The following is a 16,335-nucleotide window of genomic DNA, read 5'->3' as shown; positions in this document are numbered from 1 at the left end:
CAACTGAGTGCTACTTGTCTAGGCCTGGACTTGCCCCAGCAGTAGGATTTTTGTCTTTCATTGAGTTGGACTCTCTTTACCAGTCCTATGGGGTTGAGGTGATATTATCCACTCTCCTGAAGTAGAGAGGGAAACTAACAGGGGCCACACAGTGAGTCAGGGCCACACTGGCCTCCACACCATCCCCATTACCCAGAACCCAGACATAGTGAGGAGAGGTGGTAGCATCAGGGGTGCAGGAGAGGGTGGGCTTTGAGGCCGGGACACAGAACTCCTTTACAGCTGCCTGTTCCAGCCCCATGCAGAGGGGAGCCCACAGCTGGCTGGGACCGGAGGACCTGCCTGAGGTCACCCAGCAGGAGCTGGGAGGGGGCCTAAGTCCCCCCCCCCCCCACCAGCCAACAGGCTGATCCAGCTTACTGGACTGAACAATCAGTGGCCTCAACTGTTCATAGCCAAAACTGGGGTTCTAGATTCTACCCTGGGGCCCCGATCAGAAAGTAGCAACCCTGCAGTCAGACTGGATTCTAACCCATCTTGTGTCTCCTGTCTTGCTTTATAACCTTTGCTCTTCTCTAAGCATCAGTGTCTTGGTCTGTAAAATGGAGGTGACTGTCCCCTCCTCACCAGGTCCCTGGAAGGAGGTCAGGAGGTGACAGGTATCAGCGGCTCCCTGCAGTGTCTGGTCCTCATGCTGTAAGCATCTGGGTTGTGAGTTGCTTGCCAAGGAATAATGCCTAGCCCACATCAGGGCTAGCCTGGACCTAGCTAACCCCTAACACCAGGCACACAAGTGGTAACAGTGGCAAGAAACAGTTTATTGGCCAGGGTGAAGGCACAAGAAGGCAGCACCGGTGAGGAGGGGTCAGACCTCCCCAGTGACCCAGAAATCCATGTCCTCAACCAGGTCCTGGAGGTACGCCTTGTACTGGTCCGAGGTGAGAGTGAGTGGGTAGCTGTTGGAAATGTGCAGGTCCACAGTGTTCTCCAGGGAGGAAGCGCCCTCTAACCGTGCCATTTCCAGCAGGGCCCTAAGGCACGTGGGAACAACCTACAGGAGGTGGGGGGCAGAAATAAGGTGGGGTTGAGTGGACTACAACTTCCAGCAGCCCCCACCATAAACCAGGAATAACCATTAGGCCTAGGGCTGCTGGGAATTATTGTTTTCTCTGTAACTCCCACCATGGGAGGCCTGGTAAGTTTACTAGGGCTGAGATGCTGGAGGGGTTCCTGGAATGTAGGGATCCCACTCAGCAGCTGTGGTCAGAAGGACCCCTTAAGAGCTGTAGTTCCTTAAAAAGGCTGCTAGGACTTGTATTCCACTGACTTCCACATGGTTTTGAGAGTTCAAAACAGGTTTTGGGGGTGAGGGGCCATGAGAAGGACACCCAGAAGCTCCTGGGGATGAGGAACTGGTGGTTGCAAAGACTCTTGGAAGTTGTAGTTTCCCAGAGGGGCTTCTAGGAATTGTAGTTTCTCTTCCCTTTGTTAAGATCCACCCCTTAGCTCCAGGAGCCCAGAAATGCTGCACCTTGAGCATCACCAGCTTCTTGGTCCACGGCTGGTCTTGGGGCCATGGCTCCCCCACACAGAACCAGAGGGTGTAGCGTGGTGAGTGTCGGCTTCCTTTGATGAAGGCAATCAGATCTGGGGGTCCGAGATCCTAGTCAGGCATGGGAAGAGGACCCTCCACCTGCCCCTCCCTGCCCCCAAACTTGACTAACAGCCTCACCTTCTTCCTTGACCAGAAGCCCAACATGCCTACAACACCTCGACCAGATGGCTGCTGATCTAAGAAAAGTCCTGGCATAATCTTAAATGTTTCCCCCCATCCCCGCCCCCCCCCCCCCCCCCCCACCATTTGGGATAGGAGTACACTCCCTACAAGGATGTCCCCTGATTCTGGAATACAAGGTAGTTGGCAGTTTCTGCTCTTTAACCCCCTAAGGCCACAATCTCCTGATAGTGGCCACTAGCCACTGTGGCTATTTCCATTTAAATGGTAATTAATTAAAATCAAATAAAAGTTCAAACTCTCTTCCTCAGTTGCATTGGCCTAAGTACTCAATAGCCACACGTGGCTGGTGGATACCACACCGGACAGTTCAACTCTAGAGCATTTCCATCCCTGCAGAGATATTTACTGGATAACAAAGCCCTAAAGGACTTCTCTGTCCTGCATCTGTCTATCCACCCTACTAACTGGTAATAATGAGGACGATGGCAGTTAATTCCTTGAGCACCTTCTGTGCACTGGGCCCTGTGCCTCCTACCAGCTCTAGCAGAGGAGACAGTCCTCTGACAGACTCAGAGCAGTCCATCTCTTGCCCCAGGTTATAGCACAAGCAGAGCAGCAGGGTCTGAATTAGAACTCTGGGGTTTGGGGGATCTCTGGGTGGCTCAGTGGTTTAGTGCCTGCCCTCAGCCTAGGGTGTGATCCTGAAGTCCTGGGACTGGGTTCCGCATCAAGCTCCCTGCGTGGAGCCTGCTTCTCCCTCTGCCTGTGTCTCTGCCTCTCTCTGTGTGTCTCTCATGAATAAATAAATAAAATCTTTAAAAAAAAAAAAAAGAACTCTGGGGTTTGGAGGTTTGAAAATTTTTTTGTTTTTAGAGAGAGGAGGATGTAAGGAGAGTGGGGACCAGGGGGAGGCAGAGAGCGAGAACCTTAAGCAGGCTCCACACCCAGTGCAGAGCCAGACTCGGCTTGATCTTGTGACCCTGAGGTCATGACCCAAGCTGCTATCAAGAGTCAGATGGTTCATCGACTGAGCCACCCAGGCACTCCCAGACCCCAGAGTTCTTAACCACCGTGACCACCTCTTTCTACAGCAGAGCTAAGGCTTTGCCTCCTCACCTGACACGAAGGGCCTCAGGTCGAACAGGTCTCCATCTTCATCCTTGGGGACCTCGCCGCCAGGCCTGGGACTGCTGTCAGGGAGAAGCTCCTCGCCCAGGGCCCAGTATGTGTGGCAGTGCCCCAGCCTCCGTGCCCAGAGCTGCTGTCCTGCCCTCCACAGAGCTAGTCCCCCACCCAAGCAGCTCAGTACACGCCTCACGTAGCCCATCACGGTCTTGTCTGTTACCAACACCCCGGGGTCTGGCAGTATTATTGGCTGTCCAGGCAGCATCGTGTCCCCTCCTGCTGCTGCCACCAGCCGCAGGCCCCTTGGGCAGGAGACTGTCTGCTGGAAGACTTGGCGGCCCCGATAGAAGGCAGTCACCTCGAACTCCCACTCTGGGCAGTGGCAGAAGTGACATGAAGAGGGAGTGAGATTGAGAGGGCATAAGGGGCCCTGTCACCCCAGCACATCCCACCCCAGAGCTGCCACTCACCTTCATCAGGCACCAAGAGCCGCTTCAGCGGGTTTTCAGGGGGTTCTGAGTTTGGGCAGGGAGCGGGGAGGTCTATGGTGGGGCTCAGCAAGAGTGGAGGCGTCTGTTCTGGGACCACCACCAGGCTCGAGGGCCCCTCATCTGGGAATGGGGTCAAGACCATGTCACCCAGTAACTCCTCTAATGTGTCTTCCTGGAGAGAAGCAAAAAGAAAAGGATCTGGGCATTTCTGTAGCCTTTTCCGGAGACTTCATGTGGACCAGGCCTTGGGACCCAGAGACGAGTCAGATCTGAGCTCTGCCCTCAAGGGGCTTCCAGGGGGATCCCTGGGTGGCTCAGTGCTTTGGCATCTGCCTTCAGCCCAGGGTGTGACCCTGGAGTCCCGGGATCGAGTCCCACATTGGCTCCCTGCATGGAACCTGCTTCTCCCTCTGCCTTTGTCTTGGTCTCTGTCTGTCTGTCTGTGTCTCTCATGAATAAATAAAATCTTTTAAAAAGGGGGCGGGGGCTTCCAGTTGGGGCTGGCAGGGAGGTGGGGGATAGGAGGTAGGTAGACAAGCATGGGCACAGATGACAAAATATATGCTCTGGTATATGATGGATGCTACTATTGGCCCAAGGGGAACAGCTAGTTCCAGCCCAAGGACCTGGCCCTGGGCAAGCAAGACCTGGGCAGAGAAGGCTGGACACTATTTCAGAGGGGACCTGCCCTGGCATGGACGTCAGCAAGACCAAGGATAGGGTGGTTCTGGGTTCCCAGGAGGCTGAGGGTACTCTACATAGCAAGAGAAACTGTGAAATTCTAGAAAGGTGTATTAGGGCCCTAAATGCCTTGGTGAAAGCTCTGCATTTTTTTCCTGAGACACTGGAAGCATCCATGGAAGGGCTCGCTATGAGCAGGAGAGGGACAGGGTCATCTCTAGATGAGTGGGTGGACAGCCCACAGGGGATAGGATGGAGGCTCAGGAGGGAGATTTGATGTGATGGTCCAGGGGGAGGAGAGGAAGCCTGAACAAGGCTGTGGGGACACAGAAGATGGGTCATCCTGAGGGCAGGAAGGATGGGGTGCATTCTTGCCTGGGTATCCGAGGTACTGTATCTCCCATTGGTGTCTGGAAAGGTGTCCAACTCAGGCAAGTTCCCAGCTCCTGCCAGGGAAGGTGGTGAGTGGAGCAGAGTGTTGGGGATGCTCAAAATCCCATCCCTCCACATGGAGCCCCACTTCTGGCACACCTGAGATCACAAACTCATAGACCTTGTGTGGGTCGTGGGGGTCTTTGCTCCGATCTTCAGCTACACGCAACTCCTCCTTCCGGTTCAGGGCAGATCGGAAATTCCTCTTCCAGGTGGGCAGATCAGGTTTATCCTTTCCAGGAGTGTAGGCACCGCTGACCTCGGCCCACGCCTGGGGATCCAGTTGGTACCAGGATGGTGAGGATGACTAAGACCCCGGCCCAAGGGCGCTCTCCCCTGGCACGTTCTAACTTGACAAGGATCCATCCCCAAACTCTTGGACTCTGCATCGTAAGCACCCTCCCACCCCCACCCCCCCCCCACCCCCCCGCTTCACCTATTCAAAAACTTTGCTTTCTAAGCCAACCTTCCAGGTCCTACTGGGCGTCTAACTCTGCCAGCAACCTGCCCCAGGACAGGTTGTAATGGCCCCGCCCCCTCGTACTCGAACTCGGGTTACCACCACTGGTGTATCCGAATTTGGTGGGAAATCACCTCAGCTTTGGGGCCAGGTCTCGCCTCGAAGGTTCCAAAACCAGCCCTCAGAATTCTACGACCCAAAGCCCCGCCCTCTGCGAGCCCTCAATCCCCAGTTTGCATTTCTCTCGAGTTCTAACCCCGCTTTTCCGGTTCTTTTTCCGGAACCTGGCCGTTCCAGCCGTGCCCGCCTTGCGACATCCGTCCGCTGATCCTCCTAACCCTGCCCAGTCCTGTCCTAACTCCACTCACCTCCACCTGCCACCGTCAGCGCCGGCCGACCCTACGCAGGCTAACCCCTCCCTCTCGGCTCCGCCCCCTGGGAGTCCACCCCTCGGGTAGGTTAGCTCAGGGCTCCCCGGCGGCACGAAGCTCTCGCACCTGGAAGATGCCGAAGTCCTCCTGCTGGGCATCCTGCCGCAAGCCATGCTTCCAAGGGATGCGAAAGCGCGTGCGGCGCTCGTCCAGCCAGGCCACCCCCTCCAGCTGCCCTAGGTCCAGCTGTGACACCAGCCAGGGCAGGATCCGCGGTTTTGGGGTTCCCATGGTCCGGCCTGCGCTTAGAGGGCAGTTCGTGGGCGCGGATGGCCTCTTAGCTACCCGCCCCCACCCCCGAGGGTTCCGCTCCCAGACCTTCCTCTCATGGGGCGGCGGTGCAGCGTCCCTCACTTATATTTTCCTGGGGTATAAAACAAGACAACTCCTCTTTTCACCTCCAGACAGTCCCCCAAGTCAACGAGGACTTCCCGCCCAATCCATTTGAGACGGCCCGTCTTTCCCCACCTCCTCCTGAGCAGATCCTCTACCTCCCCAACTCAGCCAGGGTAGATTCTTCCCTCTTCCGTTGTAAACCCTCTCCTCCCCTCCCCTCCCCCACATCACCTAAGGCAGTCACCTCCGCGTCCAAGGTAGAGACTCCCCTGGTTATTTCAGGGCAGACGTTATTACCTTGTAGATCTCTACCTCCCGCACTTATCTGTGTTGCGGACTCCTACAGAAGAGCCCCTCACCCATTTCCACGGTGGACCCTCCATCCACCATCCTTCCCCCCAAACAGCTTCCTTCCTCTAGGGCACCCCCCCCCACACATACTCTATAGAGTGGACTGCCTCCCATTTTCAGAGTCTGCTCTTCTCTGCCTTAGATCCCCCCATGCAGACGCCTCCCCCCCGCCCCCGCTACTACTTTTTATTTCACAGCCGACCTCCGGCAGCGGCCATAGCTTCACTTTTACTCGAACTCTGCTTCACCTTCCCTAGAGTACACCTTGCTCCTCTAGACTCAGGGCAGACCCAGCACGTCTCGCGTTTCTCGCCCCGGGCGCCACCAATTCCCCAGATCTTCCCAGTTACCTACGTAGAGGGTCGGGGCGCTCAGGGTGCTAGAACCCGCCCCTGCCTTTGGGGTCCGATAACTCTCGAACTTGCAGCTGCACACCCTACTTCCCGTCAGCTGAGCTTCAGAGAAAGAGGGTTTTCTTTTCTATCGATTTCATAAAACAAAAACAACTTTATCTGCGATTGGTTGACAAGACTCCAGAGCCAAAGAGGCGGCACCAAGAACCCGGACGCCCCCGGTTCTCCCCTCCCCCCCCGCTATGCCCTTTATAGGTCTTCCGGCCAAAGGCATGCTGGGAACGCCACATGCAAATCAGATGGGTATCCAGCGCTCCGCCCCTCCCACTACGGGGCTGACACCAACCCGGCCCAGTGCGCAGGCGCGGGAAAGTTGCACTAATAAAAGTTTGCTCAAGTTCGGTGAAGGAGAGGGGGTCGGCGGCTTCCCGGCCCCAGGTAAGCTGGGCTTTTGTGCAGGCTGGGGCGAGAAGGGAAAAGGACGGGTCTAGGAGCGGGCACCTCAGTCCCGCTTCCTGGACATCTATGCACCCCGGGTCCCCAAGATTCCAGCGTGGGTCAGATAATGGAACTACACTTCCCAAGGAGGCTGCGCGGCGCACAAGTGCGGACCGAGGGGAAGGTTTGCCATGAAGCCTGCTGGGATTCGTAGTTCCTGATTCTCTAAGAGCATGAGCGGCTTGGCGTTATGCCTCCAGAAACCAGAAGTCGTTGCCCCAAGTTCCGTTCTTTCTCAGACTCAACAATTCAGATCCTCCAGCCCCCTTCTCCAAAAAATCTTCAGAGTCCAGCCCCCAGTCTTTTGACCCCAGGAACCCGGGTCCCTAAGCCTCTTCCTCTCCAAGGATCAAGGAGTCTTCGGCCTCATCGCTCTTCTCCCTCTGAGAACTCAAGAGTCTGGGTCCCCAGACCCTAACTCCCCTAAAGGATTTAGGAGTTGAGACTCTCACCCCCTTCTTCCTTCGGGAATTCGTGGGTCCTGGCGCCCTCCTTATTCAGGGACTAGGCATTTGGGCACCAATCCTCCACTTCAGTTCAACCCTGGAGCCCATCCCCCAGCTCCCTTTTTCACAGGTGCCCCCATGGCAGGCTCAGAAGAGCTGGGGCTCCGGGAGGACACGCTGAGAGTCCTAGCTGCCTTCTTTAGGCGAGGTGAGGCTGCTGGGTTCCCCAGCCCTACCCCACCCAGGTAAGAGGAGCTGCCTTCTTTCCGCTGGGGCCTGCATTTGGGGTGGGGCCCTCTCTAACTTTTGTACCTGGTCTCTGTCTGCGTTCCCCTCTTTTATATCTGGCCCTTTATCCTTGTCCCTGGGGTTGCAGTGACAGGCCCTCAGTGGGAGGAAGAAGGGACTGCTTGCAAGGGGCCTCTGCAGTCATTCTCTGAGGTCCCCTTCCCCAGGAGTCCTGCCCAGGAGGAGCCAACAGATTTCCTGAGCCGTCTTCGAAGATGTCTTCCCTGTCCCCTGGGGCGAGGAGCAGACCCCCCTGTGTCCCCTCGGCCTTGCTCCTTGCCCCTCCGCCCATGCTATGTTTCAGAGCCTGGTAAGAGATTTTCCTAGATCACCTGGACACCGGCAGGGCCAAAACTTTGAACCTTTTTTTTTTTTTTTTTTTTAAGATTTTATTTATTTATTCATGAGAGGCACACAGAGAGAGGCAGAGATACAGGCAGAGGGAGAAGCAGGCTCCCTGCAGGGAGCCCAATGCAGGACTCGATCCTGGAACTCCGGGATCAAGGCCTGAGCCAAAGGCGGATGCTCAACCACTGAGCCACCCAGACGTCCCCAGGAGCTTTGATTCTCAAAGCATAGAAAGGAGAAGGAGCTAGTCCAAGATCACTCAGCTAAGACAGGAGCTAGGGTGAGGACTCCCCTCACCACTCTCTGATCCCCCACCTCCACCCCCAGTTATTGCTGTCTCTCAATTCTGTGAGCTGGCTTCAGGGGGCTTTGTCCTTTTCTGCTTATCTCTCCTCCTGTGCATGCTTCCCTACTTCTAGGACTTTATTGCCACTAGTATCCCCCCATCATCCTAGGGAGGCAGGAGACCTGGTTTTCGGTCACGGATCCCTGGCTGTTCGGTTACACAACTCAGGGAAATTCAATTTCTTTTTTGCTCCTATGCTTCCTCAGAAGTAAAGTAGCAATGTGTGCCTATGTGTGCATGTGAGAGTGGGAGGGGGTGTTGTTGGATTCCATTAAGAGTAACCAAAAGGAACTGAGAGTAACCAAAAACTCCTATGTAAGCCTCCATAGACTAGGAATGGCTACTGGGAGTGCTAGCTTGAAAAGAAAAGGATTTCACAGCAGGGAGGAAAGATCTGTGATCAATTGATGAGGCCTGAGAACGGCAAGGGATACCGTGGTAATAGCTGGGGTGCCCTGTGTTTGCCTTTCTTGGATAGGATATTCTTTTTTTTTTTTTTTAAGATTTTATTTATTTATTCATGAGAGTCATACACACAGAGAGAGGGAGAGACACAGGCAGACGGAGAAGCAGGCTCCATGCAGGGAGCCTGACGTGGGACTTGATCCTGGGTCTCCAGGATCACACCCTGGGCTGAAGGCAGCACTAAACTGCTGAGCCACCGGGGCTGCCCTAGAATATTCTTTCAAGGTCTAGTTCACCTCTAACATTCTAAGTCTAGTTTGGGCAACACAATAAAATGGGAAGTACAAAGCCCTTTGGCAAGTGCACTCACTGCCTCAGTTTACCCCATTAGGAAATGGAAATCAGTGCTCCCTGGCAAGATGGTTGGGACAAGAAGAGAATCCATAGGTTCCTGATGTCCCAGAGACCCATCACTGGCTCTTTTCACTCCAGGCCCAGCCACTTCCGATTTCTATGCTCTGGTGGCCCAGCGGCTGGAACAACTGGTCCAAGAGCAGCTGAGATCCCCACCTAGCCCAGGTGAGATACAGAGGGGCCCCGGAGAAGGGTGAGGGTGGAAGGGTTGGCAGGGTTCTGCCTCCAGCTGAATTCTCTCCTGCATCCCTAACCCCCAGAGTTACAGGGTCCCCCCCTCACAGAGAAGGAAGCCCTACTGCGGAAGCTGGTTGCCTTGCTGGAGGAAGAGGCTGAAGTCATCAACCAGAAGGTACCAGGCAGTCTGTTCCATCCCTTAGCTGGGATAGGGATTGCGGGATGGTTGAGCTCTGGGATCAGAACCTAGGTCTGCATTCTCATTAGATGGTCAGGTGAGGAGACGGTGGGACTCGGCTTCTATGAAGGGTCTGTAAGGGGCTCCAAGCTCATTCTGCTTGCAGCACCGTGGGTCAGGAAGTCAAGAGGCAAGATGTTGGGGTAAGGAAAGTGATTTTATCTGGAAAGCCAGCACACTGAGGAGATGGCAGACGAGTACTGTCCCAAAGAACCATCTGCCCCAGCATGAGATTGGCGTTTCTTTTATGTTAGGAATGCAGGGGAAAGGGGAGGTAGTTGGAGTCACAAAGGTTCCTGACAGTCTGTAGACAACAGGGGAAGATTGTGTAACTTCTTTTGTCTTTGGTCAGTTTTTTAAAGAGGTTTTATTTATTTATTTATTTATTTATTTAAAGATTTTTATTTATTTATTTGAGAGAGTCAGAGACAGCCTGAGCAGGGAGGGAAGGGCAGAGAGAGAGGGAGAAGCGGACTCCCTGATGAGCAGGAAGCTCCCAGCAAGCCTGGATCCCAGGTCTCTGGGATCACGACCTGAGCGGAAGGCAGATGCTTAACCCACCGAAACACCCAGGCACCCCCTCCTTGGTCAGTTGATCTTTGTGTACAGGTCATGTCGTTCCTGTAAATCTTAAACAGGGGCAGGCCGGGTGGCTCAGCGGTTTAGCGCCGCCTTCGGCCTAGGGCATTATCCTAGAGACCCGGGATCGAATCCCACGTCAGGCCCCTTGCATGGAACCTGCTTCTCCCTCTGCCTGTGTCTCTGTCTCTCATGAAGAAATAAATAAAACCTTAAAAAAAAAAAATCTTAAACAGAGCATAGTTATTTCTGTAAGTACTTCTTTATATCCTCCAGCGAGGTGGATTTTGGGTAGAATAGAAGTTTTTGCGAGTCTTCGCAGTAATATGCCTATGTGCGGGGCTAAGCAGAAGTTTCTAAGCTATTGGTCCCAGCAGTAAGGGAAATAGAAGCAGTATGGAGCCAGAGTGCTGGGATCCCTGGGTGGCGCAGCGATTTGGCGCCTGCCTTTGGCGCAGGGCGCGATCCTGGAGACCTGGGATCGAATCCCATGTCGGGCCCCCAGTGCATGGAGCCTGTTTCATGGAGCCTGTTTCTCCCTCTGCCTGTGTCTTTGCCTCTCTCTCTGTGTGTGTGACTATCATAAATAAATAATTAAAAAAAAAAAAAAAGGAGTCAGAGTGCTAAGCTTCTCCCCTATAGGTTGAGGGACAGAGTTCTGGTTAGGGTAGTCCCTTAAACAGGGGCTTACATTCCCCGTAAGAAGGGCGTGGTTTAAAGATCGGGGGTGTGGCCACCCAAAAAACTGGGAAACTCCCTAGGACCAGTTGAGGAATTAGGGACTGCATGCATGGTGGTGAGAGGGGGGGTTGGTTTTGAGAGGGCTGTCTAGAATCTGAAGCCCTGCTTAACTGTATGGGGGCATGCCCTATAATGTGGGGGGAAATTAATCTGGCTTATGATGATGACTTGGTTCTGGAATTCGATGGGCTCAGGAGCTTGGACAAAGTGTCTGATCCTATAATATTAATAGTAGAGTGGAAGGCGAGGTTGTTGTAGGCAGGAGCCTGACCTCTGCGGCTCTCGGGGAACCCGTAGGGGGCGTGGCTATAAGATCAGTAGTCTAGAACTCGGCTAAGTAGAGCATGGCCCTCATTGGCTGTCGAGGCCTTCCCTTCTCACCCTGCCCTAGGAATAGTTTGGCGGAGACCAGAGTCTGGTCTATGATTGGCTGGTGTGATGGATGGGGCGTGGCTCTGAGCATCAGTGTCGGAAAAGGTTCTACCAGAAAGCCCCGCCTCCTAGCCCCCGATTGGCTGGCCGCGGGGCCGTGGCCGACCCAGCCTCTTGTCTTCCTCACCCCCAGCTGGCCTCGGACCCCGCCCTGCGTGGGAAGCTGGCCCGCCTCTCCGCCGGCTCCTTCGCCCGCCTGGTGGAGCTGTTCTCTAGCCGGGAGGACAGCCCTCTGCCCAGCCGTCCACGCCCCTCCTTGCCCTGCCCAGGGCCTCCACCGCCTTCCCCGGAGCCCCTGGCCCGCCTGGCCCTGGCCATGGAGCTGAGCCGCCGCGTGGCTGGGCTGGGGGGCACCCTGGCCGGACTCAGCGTGGAGCACGTGCACAGCTTCGGGCCCTGGATCCAGGCACACGGGGGCTGGGTGAGCTGCCAAAGCTTCTCTGGGCCTCCCTTTATCCAGTTGTAACTTGTGCCTGTGTGGTAGGGGGTTGGCGTCTTTGGCTTCTTTTCAGACGTGATGCGTGTTCTCCTAGCCCTACCACTCATCCTTTCTGTGTTTATTGAGCACCTACTGTACACCGGTAGGTAATCGGTGCAGACACTATGCCTGGCTTAAACCATTCTGGTGGATACTGACAGTTATGAGTGGGAATCAAGTGAGACCTCTTCCTGGGCCTCTGTTTCCTTATCAGTCAAGAGGGAAGAGGAGAAGTACCCATCTCAAAGGGTTATTGTAAAGATTAAAATGGAATCACCTCTGTAAGTCCTTGGCATCCTGTGGGCATTTGCATAGTTATCTTGTGCCTGTCTGCTTCTCTGACACTGCCTGCCAGAATGCGCTTGCCCAGGTATCCCCCTGCCTCGGTTCCTCTGCTCCATTCGGGTGTCACTCCCAGTGAGACCTCCCTTGGTTCCCATATAAAACCGCAGCCACCTGGTACCCTCCCACCCACTCCTTTTCCCTCTTCATCGCTTTACTTCCTTCCATAATACTCTGCACCTTCTAATACACAGCTTCTATCAGATGGTAGGATTGACCTGCTTTACTTACTTGTTTTTGGGTTTTTTTGCATGTTCTCTTGCCCCTGACCTATCAGTTTCACAAGACCAGGGAGTCTTACCAAGCTCGCTCACTGCTTTATTTATCTGTCATTTATTTATCTGAGGGAGAGAGCACAAGTTAAAGAGTTAGAGAGAGGGAGAGAGAGCACATGAGAGCGCAAACGCAGGGGGAGCAGCAGAGGGAGAGGGAGAAGCAGGCTCCCTACTGAGCAGGGAGCCCAACACAGGGCTCAATTCCAGGACCCTGGAATCATGACCTGAGCTGAAGGCAGACACTTAACCAGCTGAGCCACTCAGGCGCCCCACCCCCCTTTTAAAGATTTTATTAGAGAGAGTATGTATATACAAGTGGGGGTGAGGGGACATAGGGAGAAGCAGATTCCCCACCGAGCAGGGAGCCTGTTGCAGGGCTCCATCCCAGGACTCCAGGACCTGAGCCTAAGGCAGACGCTTAACCACCCTGAGCCACCCAGGCACTCCTTGCTCACTGCTTTAAATCCAGTGCCAGGCTCAGAACTTGATTGGGCTCCAGAGTACTGACAGTGTGACCTTGGCAACATCCCCAGCTAGCTGAGCACCAGTCTCCCCCAGCCCAACGGGCACTGTTCACTTCCCTGCCTGGTTGCTGTGGGGATTTGGTGCTCTCAGGTTGTGAGTGTTGCTTCACAGGCTGGCAGGAGCTGGCCAGGTGTGTTTGAGGAGCAGAGTGGAGGCCAGTAGGGCTGAAGCAGGGTAAGCGAAGGGGAGAGGGCGAGAGATGAGGTCAGGAAGGGCGGCCGGCCAGATCGCGTGGGACATTGTGAAAGTGAGAACTTGGACTTTGACTCTGAGCGGGCCTGGAGTCCCTAGACTAGCTCTCTCTGCGCCAGGGGCAAAGTGAGCTGACTTAGGTGTTGACTTGCGCCCTCTAGCGGCCGCATGGGGGAACACTAGCGGGCGAGGCGGAAGTGGGGAGTTGGGAGGAGGTGTCCGCTCTGGTTCAGGGAGGGAGATGAGGGTGGATCACACCGCGGTGGAGGCGGTGGAGGAGTCCTCCAGTTAATTTAGAGGTAGAGTTGACAGATTTCGCTTATGGAGTGGATTACGAGTGCTATTTATGAGTGCCGATGAGGGGAAGACAGGAGTCAAGGATGCTGGCCTGAGCACCTGGAGGGCCGCATCTGGTGCTCCCTGAGATAGGAGTGAGGAGCAGGGGGAGCACGTTTGAAGAAGAGTCAGAGATGATTGGAAATGGTCCAGTTAGGGGGAGAGATGACCTTCAGACCCCAAAGGGAGATGAGGAGGGGACAGTGGATAGACGATGTGTCTGGAGCTCTGTGCAGAAGCTTGTTTATTGGTGAAAATGTTTTTCTTTTCGACCACGTGCATAGCCAAGGACTTAGGTGGAATGATTCCATTTAAATCCCACAACCACCTTATGGGATTGGATATTATCCCGATTTTATGGAGATGGATGAAGGGTCCCCCATGCAGAGGATTGGGATCAAGACTTTGACACAGCACCAGAGCTTTGCATCCTTAAAACCCCAGGACCCTGTTCCCTTTCTCTGGATCTCTCTTCCCTGTCTCTCTGTCTACCTGCCACTGGTGCTCTGCCCTCCACCCTGGAGCTTTGTCTTTCCTCCCTTTTACCAGGACTCTGGCCCCATCCACCCGTGGGCCTCTGATTCTTTCTTTAGATCTCCATCCTCCCACCCCATCCCTGTCTGCCTCCCTTCTGTGGTTCCTTGCCTCCCCTGTCTCTGCTCTCACTGGGCTGGTGGAGATGCCACTGCGAATGGAGGACAGGCTCTTACTGTGAGCGCTCACAAGCTCTTCCACTTTTCCCTTCCAGGAGGGCATCCTGGCCATTTCACCTGTGGACTTGAACTTACCCCTGGACTGAGATCTTCCTCAGAAGCCGCTACAAGATTAGACCTCATGTCTCTACATTCTTTGTGTGCTTTTCCAAGCCTTCCTTTCTCTACTCAGGGTTTTGGGGTGGTGGCTGCCCTCCCTGTGTTTGCCAAAAAGAAACTGTTTAAATTTTTTTCATATTAAAAACTTTTTCAAGTATTTGTTTCTCCTTTCTCTCGAGAACTAAAGTTCTAAGTAGGAGATTTGGCTCAGATCTCTCTCTCTCTCTCTCTTTCTTTCTTTCTGATTTACAAAGTGAGGAAAGAGCCAGTTCATTCACTCTAGAAATATTTATTTGGAGCACTCCTTCTGTTAAGTCAAATGGAGCTCGGTTGGTTCCTGCTAAAGTTGAGATAAACTCTATTATGATTTATCAAGTGCCTATCTCCTGAACATACAGCATACTTGAGGATATCTGTAGATACAATTTCAGCTAATCACATTTTTCTCACCTGTTGCATGATTTATTTATTCCAGCTTATCCTGTGTTGATGGTCCTGGGGTCTTTCCAGCCAGCTCCAGAAGAAAGCAATGACCTTCCTACACAGGGCATTCAGAACACCATGCTCTTCTCGTTTTTCTCCTCCTGCTGCTCCTTCTGAAAACCTTTTGGCTGGTTACTCCTCTATATTTAGACCGAGGGGTAGTCACCTTTTTAGGGCTATAGCCCCCTTCACAAAATTATGTTTGTAAACATATAAAATGAGAGGCACAGGATTACAAAGGAAGTCACTTAACGGTTGATCGTCATTATTCACGGATTCCATATTTGTGAATTTGCCTACTCGCTGAGATTTTTTCCCAGTCCCCATGTTAACACTGACCATTATTTTGTGGTTGTTGGTAGGCATGCAGATGCTCAGAGCAGAAAAGATTTCACTCACCCAACGTGTACCTTTTCAGCTAAGATTGAGGAAGATGATACTCTGCCTTTTTGTTTGTTTGTTTTTGACACTCTGCCTTCTTACTTTAGCTCTCATACTGCAAATAAGCATCCTTTCCTCAAACTACTTAGTGCCACATTTCTTGGCATATTTGTACTTTTAGGGATGATTCCATTGTTTTTCTTTGAAGATTTTATTTATTTAGTAGAAAGAGCACAAGCAGGGGGAGCTGCAAAGGGAGAGGGTGAAACAGGCAACCCTTTGAGCCTGATGTGGGGCTCAATTCCAGGACCTCGGGATCATGACTGAGCAGAAGGCTGATGTTTAACCGACTGAGCCACTCAGGTGCTCCACAAAGGCCCCTCTCAAAGGGCTTCCATGTGGGGCTCCTGGCTGGCTCAGTCAGTAGAACATGTGACTCGATCTCGGAACTGGTTGTGAGTTCAAGCTCCATGTTGGGAGTGGAGTTTACTTAAAAAATAATAAAATAATAAATCAGTAAATAAATAAAGGGCTTCGGGGATCCCTGGGTGGCTCAGCAGTTTAGCACCTGCCTTCGGCCCAGGGAGTGATCCTGGAGTCCTGGGATCGAGTCCCACATCAGGCTCCCTGCATGGAGCCTGCTTCTCCCTCTGCCTGTGTCTCTGCCTCTCTCTCTCTCTCTCTTGTCTCTCTCTGTGTGTCTCTCTGTGTCTCTCTCATGAATAAATAAATCTTTAAAAATAAATAAATAAATAAAGGGCTTCTATCTGGTTAAGTCGGGCCTCTCCAGGATAATCTTCGTTTTAATTAAGGTGATCTGATTTGGGGCCTTAATTACATCTGTAAAATCTCTTACCCTCACCATATAAGGTAGCCTTGCCAAAGGAGTGACATCCATCCCTTTTGTCATGTGAGTCAGCCTACACCTTGGTATATCATGCCAGGGGCAGAAGTCCTGAAGGCCATCTTAGAATTCTGCTCACCACATGAGTATCTGCAACAATTTCATGTGACATCCAAGCACTGTAAGTTATGTTGCGGACCAGGTCATAGGAACTAATTCTACTTTGATACTTTGATGTGTTGCCCACATTCTTAACTGAAGGAAGAACTGAGCTGTGGTTGAGGGAGAGGTGTAAATTTCTCCTGTCCCCTTCAGGAAGCCTGAATTTTCAGCCTGACCCAAGTCAAGAACCTCCTA

General features: G+C 53.2%; 2 protein-coding genes and 1 long non-coding RNA gene across 6 annotated transcripts in view; 1 reads left to right on the top strand and 2 right to left on the bottom strand.

Annotated features, from left to right (window-relative positions):
* LOC125752465 (uncharacterized) overlaps positions 1-16,335 on the bottom strand; it is a 148,849-nt gene that overhangs the window by 78,564 nt on the left and 53,950 nt on the right. The window lies entirely within an intron of this gene.
* IRF3 (interferon regulatory factor 3) lies at positions 798-6,538 on the bottom strand. Of its 2 annotated transcripts, none has more exons than XM_049093508.1 (7): positions 6,400-6,538; positions 4,567-4,738; positions 4,411-4,481; positions 3,334-3,526; positions 2,855-3,235; positions 1,532-1,647; positions 798-1,051 (listed from the first exon to the last, which is right to left on the bottom strand). In XM_049093508.1, the coding sequence occupies exons 4-7, from the start codon at positions 3,494-3,496 to the stop codon at positions 866-868; spliced, it is 846 nt and encodes a 281-aa protein (XP_048949465.1). In that variant the 5' UTR covers positions 3,497-3,526; positions 4,411-4,481; positions 4,567-4,738; positions 6,400-6,538; the 3' UTR covers positions 798-865. The 2 variants fall into 2 exon arrangements, with proteins under 2 accessions (XP_048949465.1, XP_025280025.1); XM_025424240.3 differs by lacking the exon at positions 6,400-6,538 and adding an exon at positions 5,425-5,589.
* Positions 6,638-14,427, top strand: BCL2L12 (BCL2 like 12). Of its 3 annotated transcripts, XM_025424243.3 has the most exons (7): positions 6,683-6,836; positions 7,473-7,587; positions 7,798-7,940; positions 9,222-9,308; positions 9,404-9,495; positions 11,444-11,731; positions 14,207-14,427. In XM_025424243.3, exons 1-7 carry the CDS (start codon positions 6,698-6,700, stop codon positions 14,255-14,257), a joined length of 915 nt encoding a protein of 304 aa, XP_025280028.2. In that variant the 5' UTR covers positions 6,683-6,697; the 3' UTR covers positions 14,258-14,427. The 3 variants fall into 3 exon arrangements, with proteins under 3 accessions (XP_048949506.1, XP_025280028.2, XP_048949505.1); XM_049093549.1 differs by lacking the exon at positions 11,444-11,731 and having other exon boundaries at positions 6,638-6,836; XM_049093548.1 differs by lacking the exon at positions 7,798-7,940 and having other exon boundaries at positions 7,473-7,550.

This window comes from Canis lupus, chromosome 1 (assembly GCF_003254725.2).
Source record: "Canis lupus dingo isolate Sandy chromosome 1, ASM325472v2, whole genome shotgun sequence".
Lineage (NCBI taxonomy): Eukaryota > Metazoa > Chordata > Mammalia > Carnivora > Canidae > Canis > Canis lupus.
This window is presented reverse-complemented; position numbering and strand designations above follow the sequence as displayed.

Coding starts and splice junctions, on each gene's coding strand:
- IRF3 (XM_025424240.3), bottom strand. CDS start 5,589: ATGGGAACCCCAAAACCGCGGATCCTGCCCTGGCTGGTGTCACAGCTG. Junction 4,482..4,566: donor CTATGAGTTTGTGATCTCAG/GTGTGCCAGAAG, acceptor CTTCCCTGGCAG/GAGCTGGGAACTTGCCTGAG. Junction 1,648..2,854: donor CCTGAGGCCCTTCGTGTCAG/GTGAGGAGGCAA, acceptor TCGGACCCCCAG/ATCTGATTGCCTTCATCAAA.
- BCL2L12 (XM_025424243.3), top strand. CDS start 6,698: ATGGGTATCCAGCGCTCCGCCCCTCCCACTACGGGGCTGACACCAACC. Junction 7,588..7,797: donor CCCAGCCCTACCCCACCCAG/GTAAGAGGAGCT, acceptor CCCCTTCCCCAG/GAGTCCTGCCCAGGAGGAGC. Junction 11,732..14,206: donor TCCAGGCACACGGGGGCTGG/GTGAGCTGCCAA, acceptor TTTCCCTTCCAG/GAGGGCATCCTGGCCATTTC.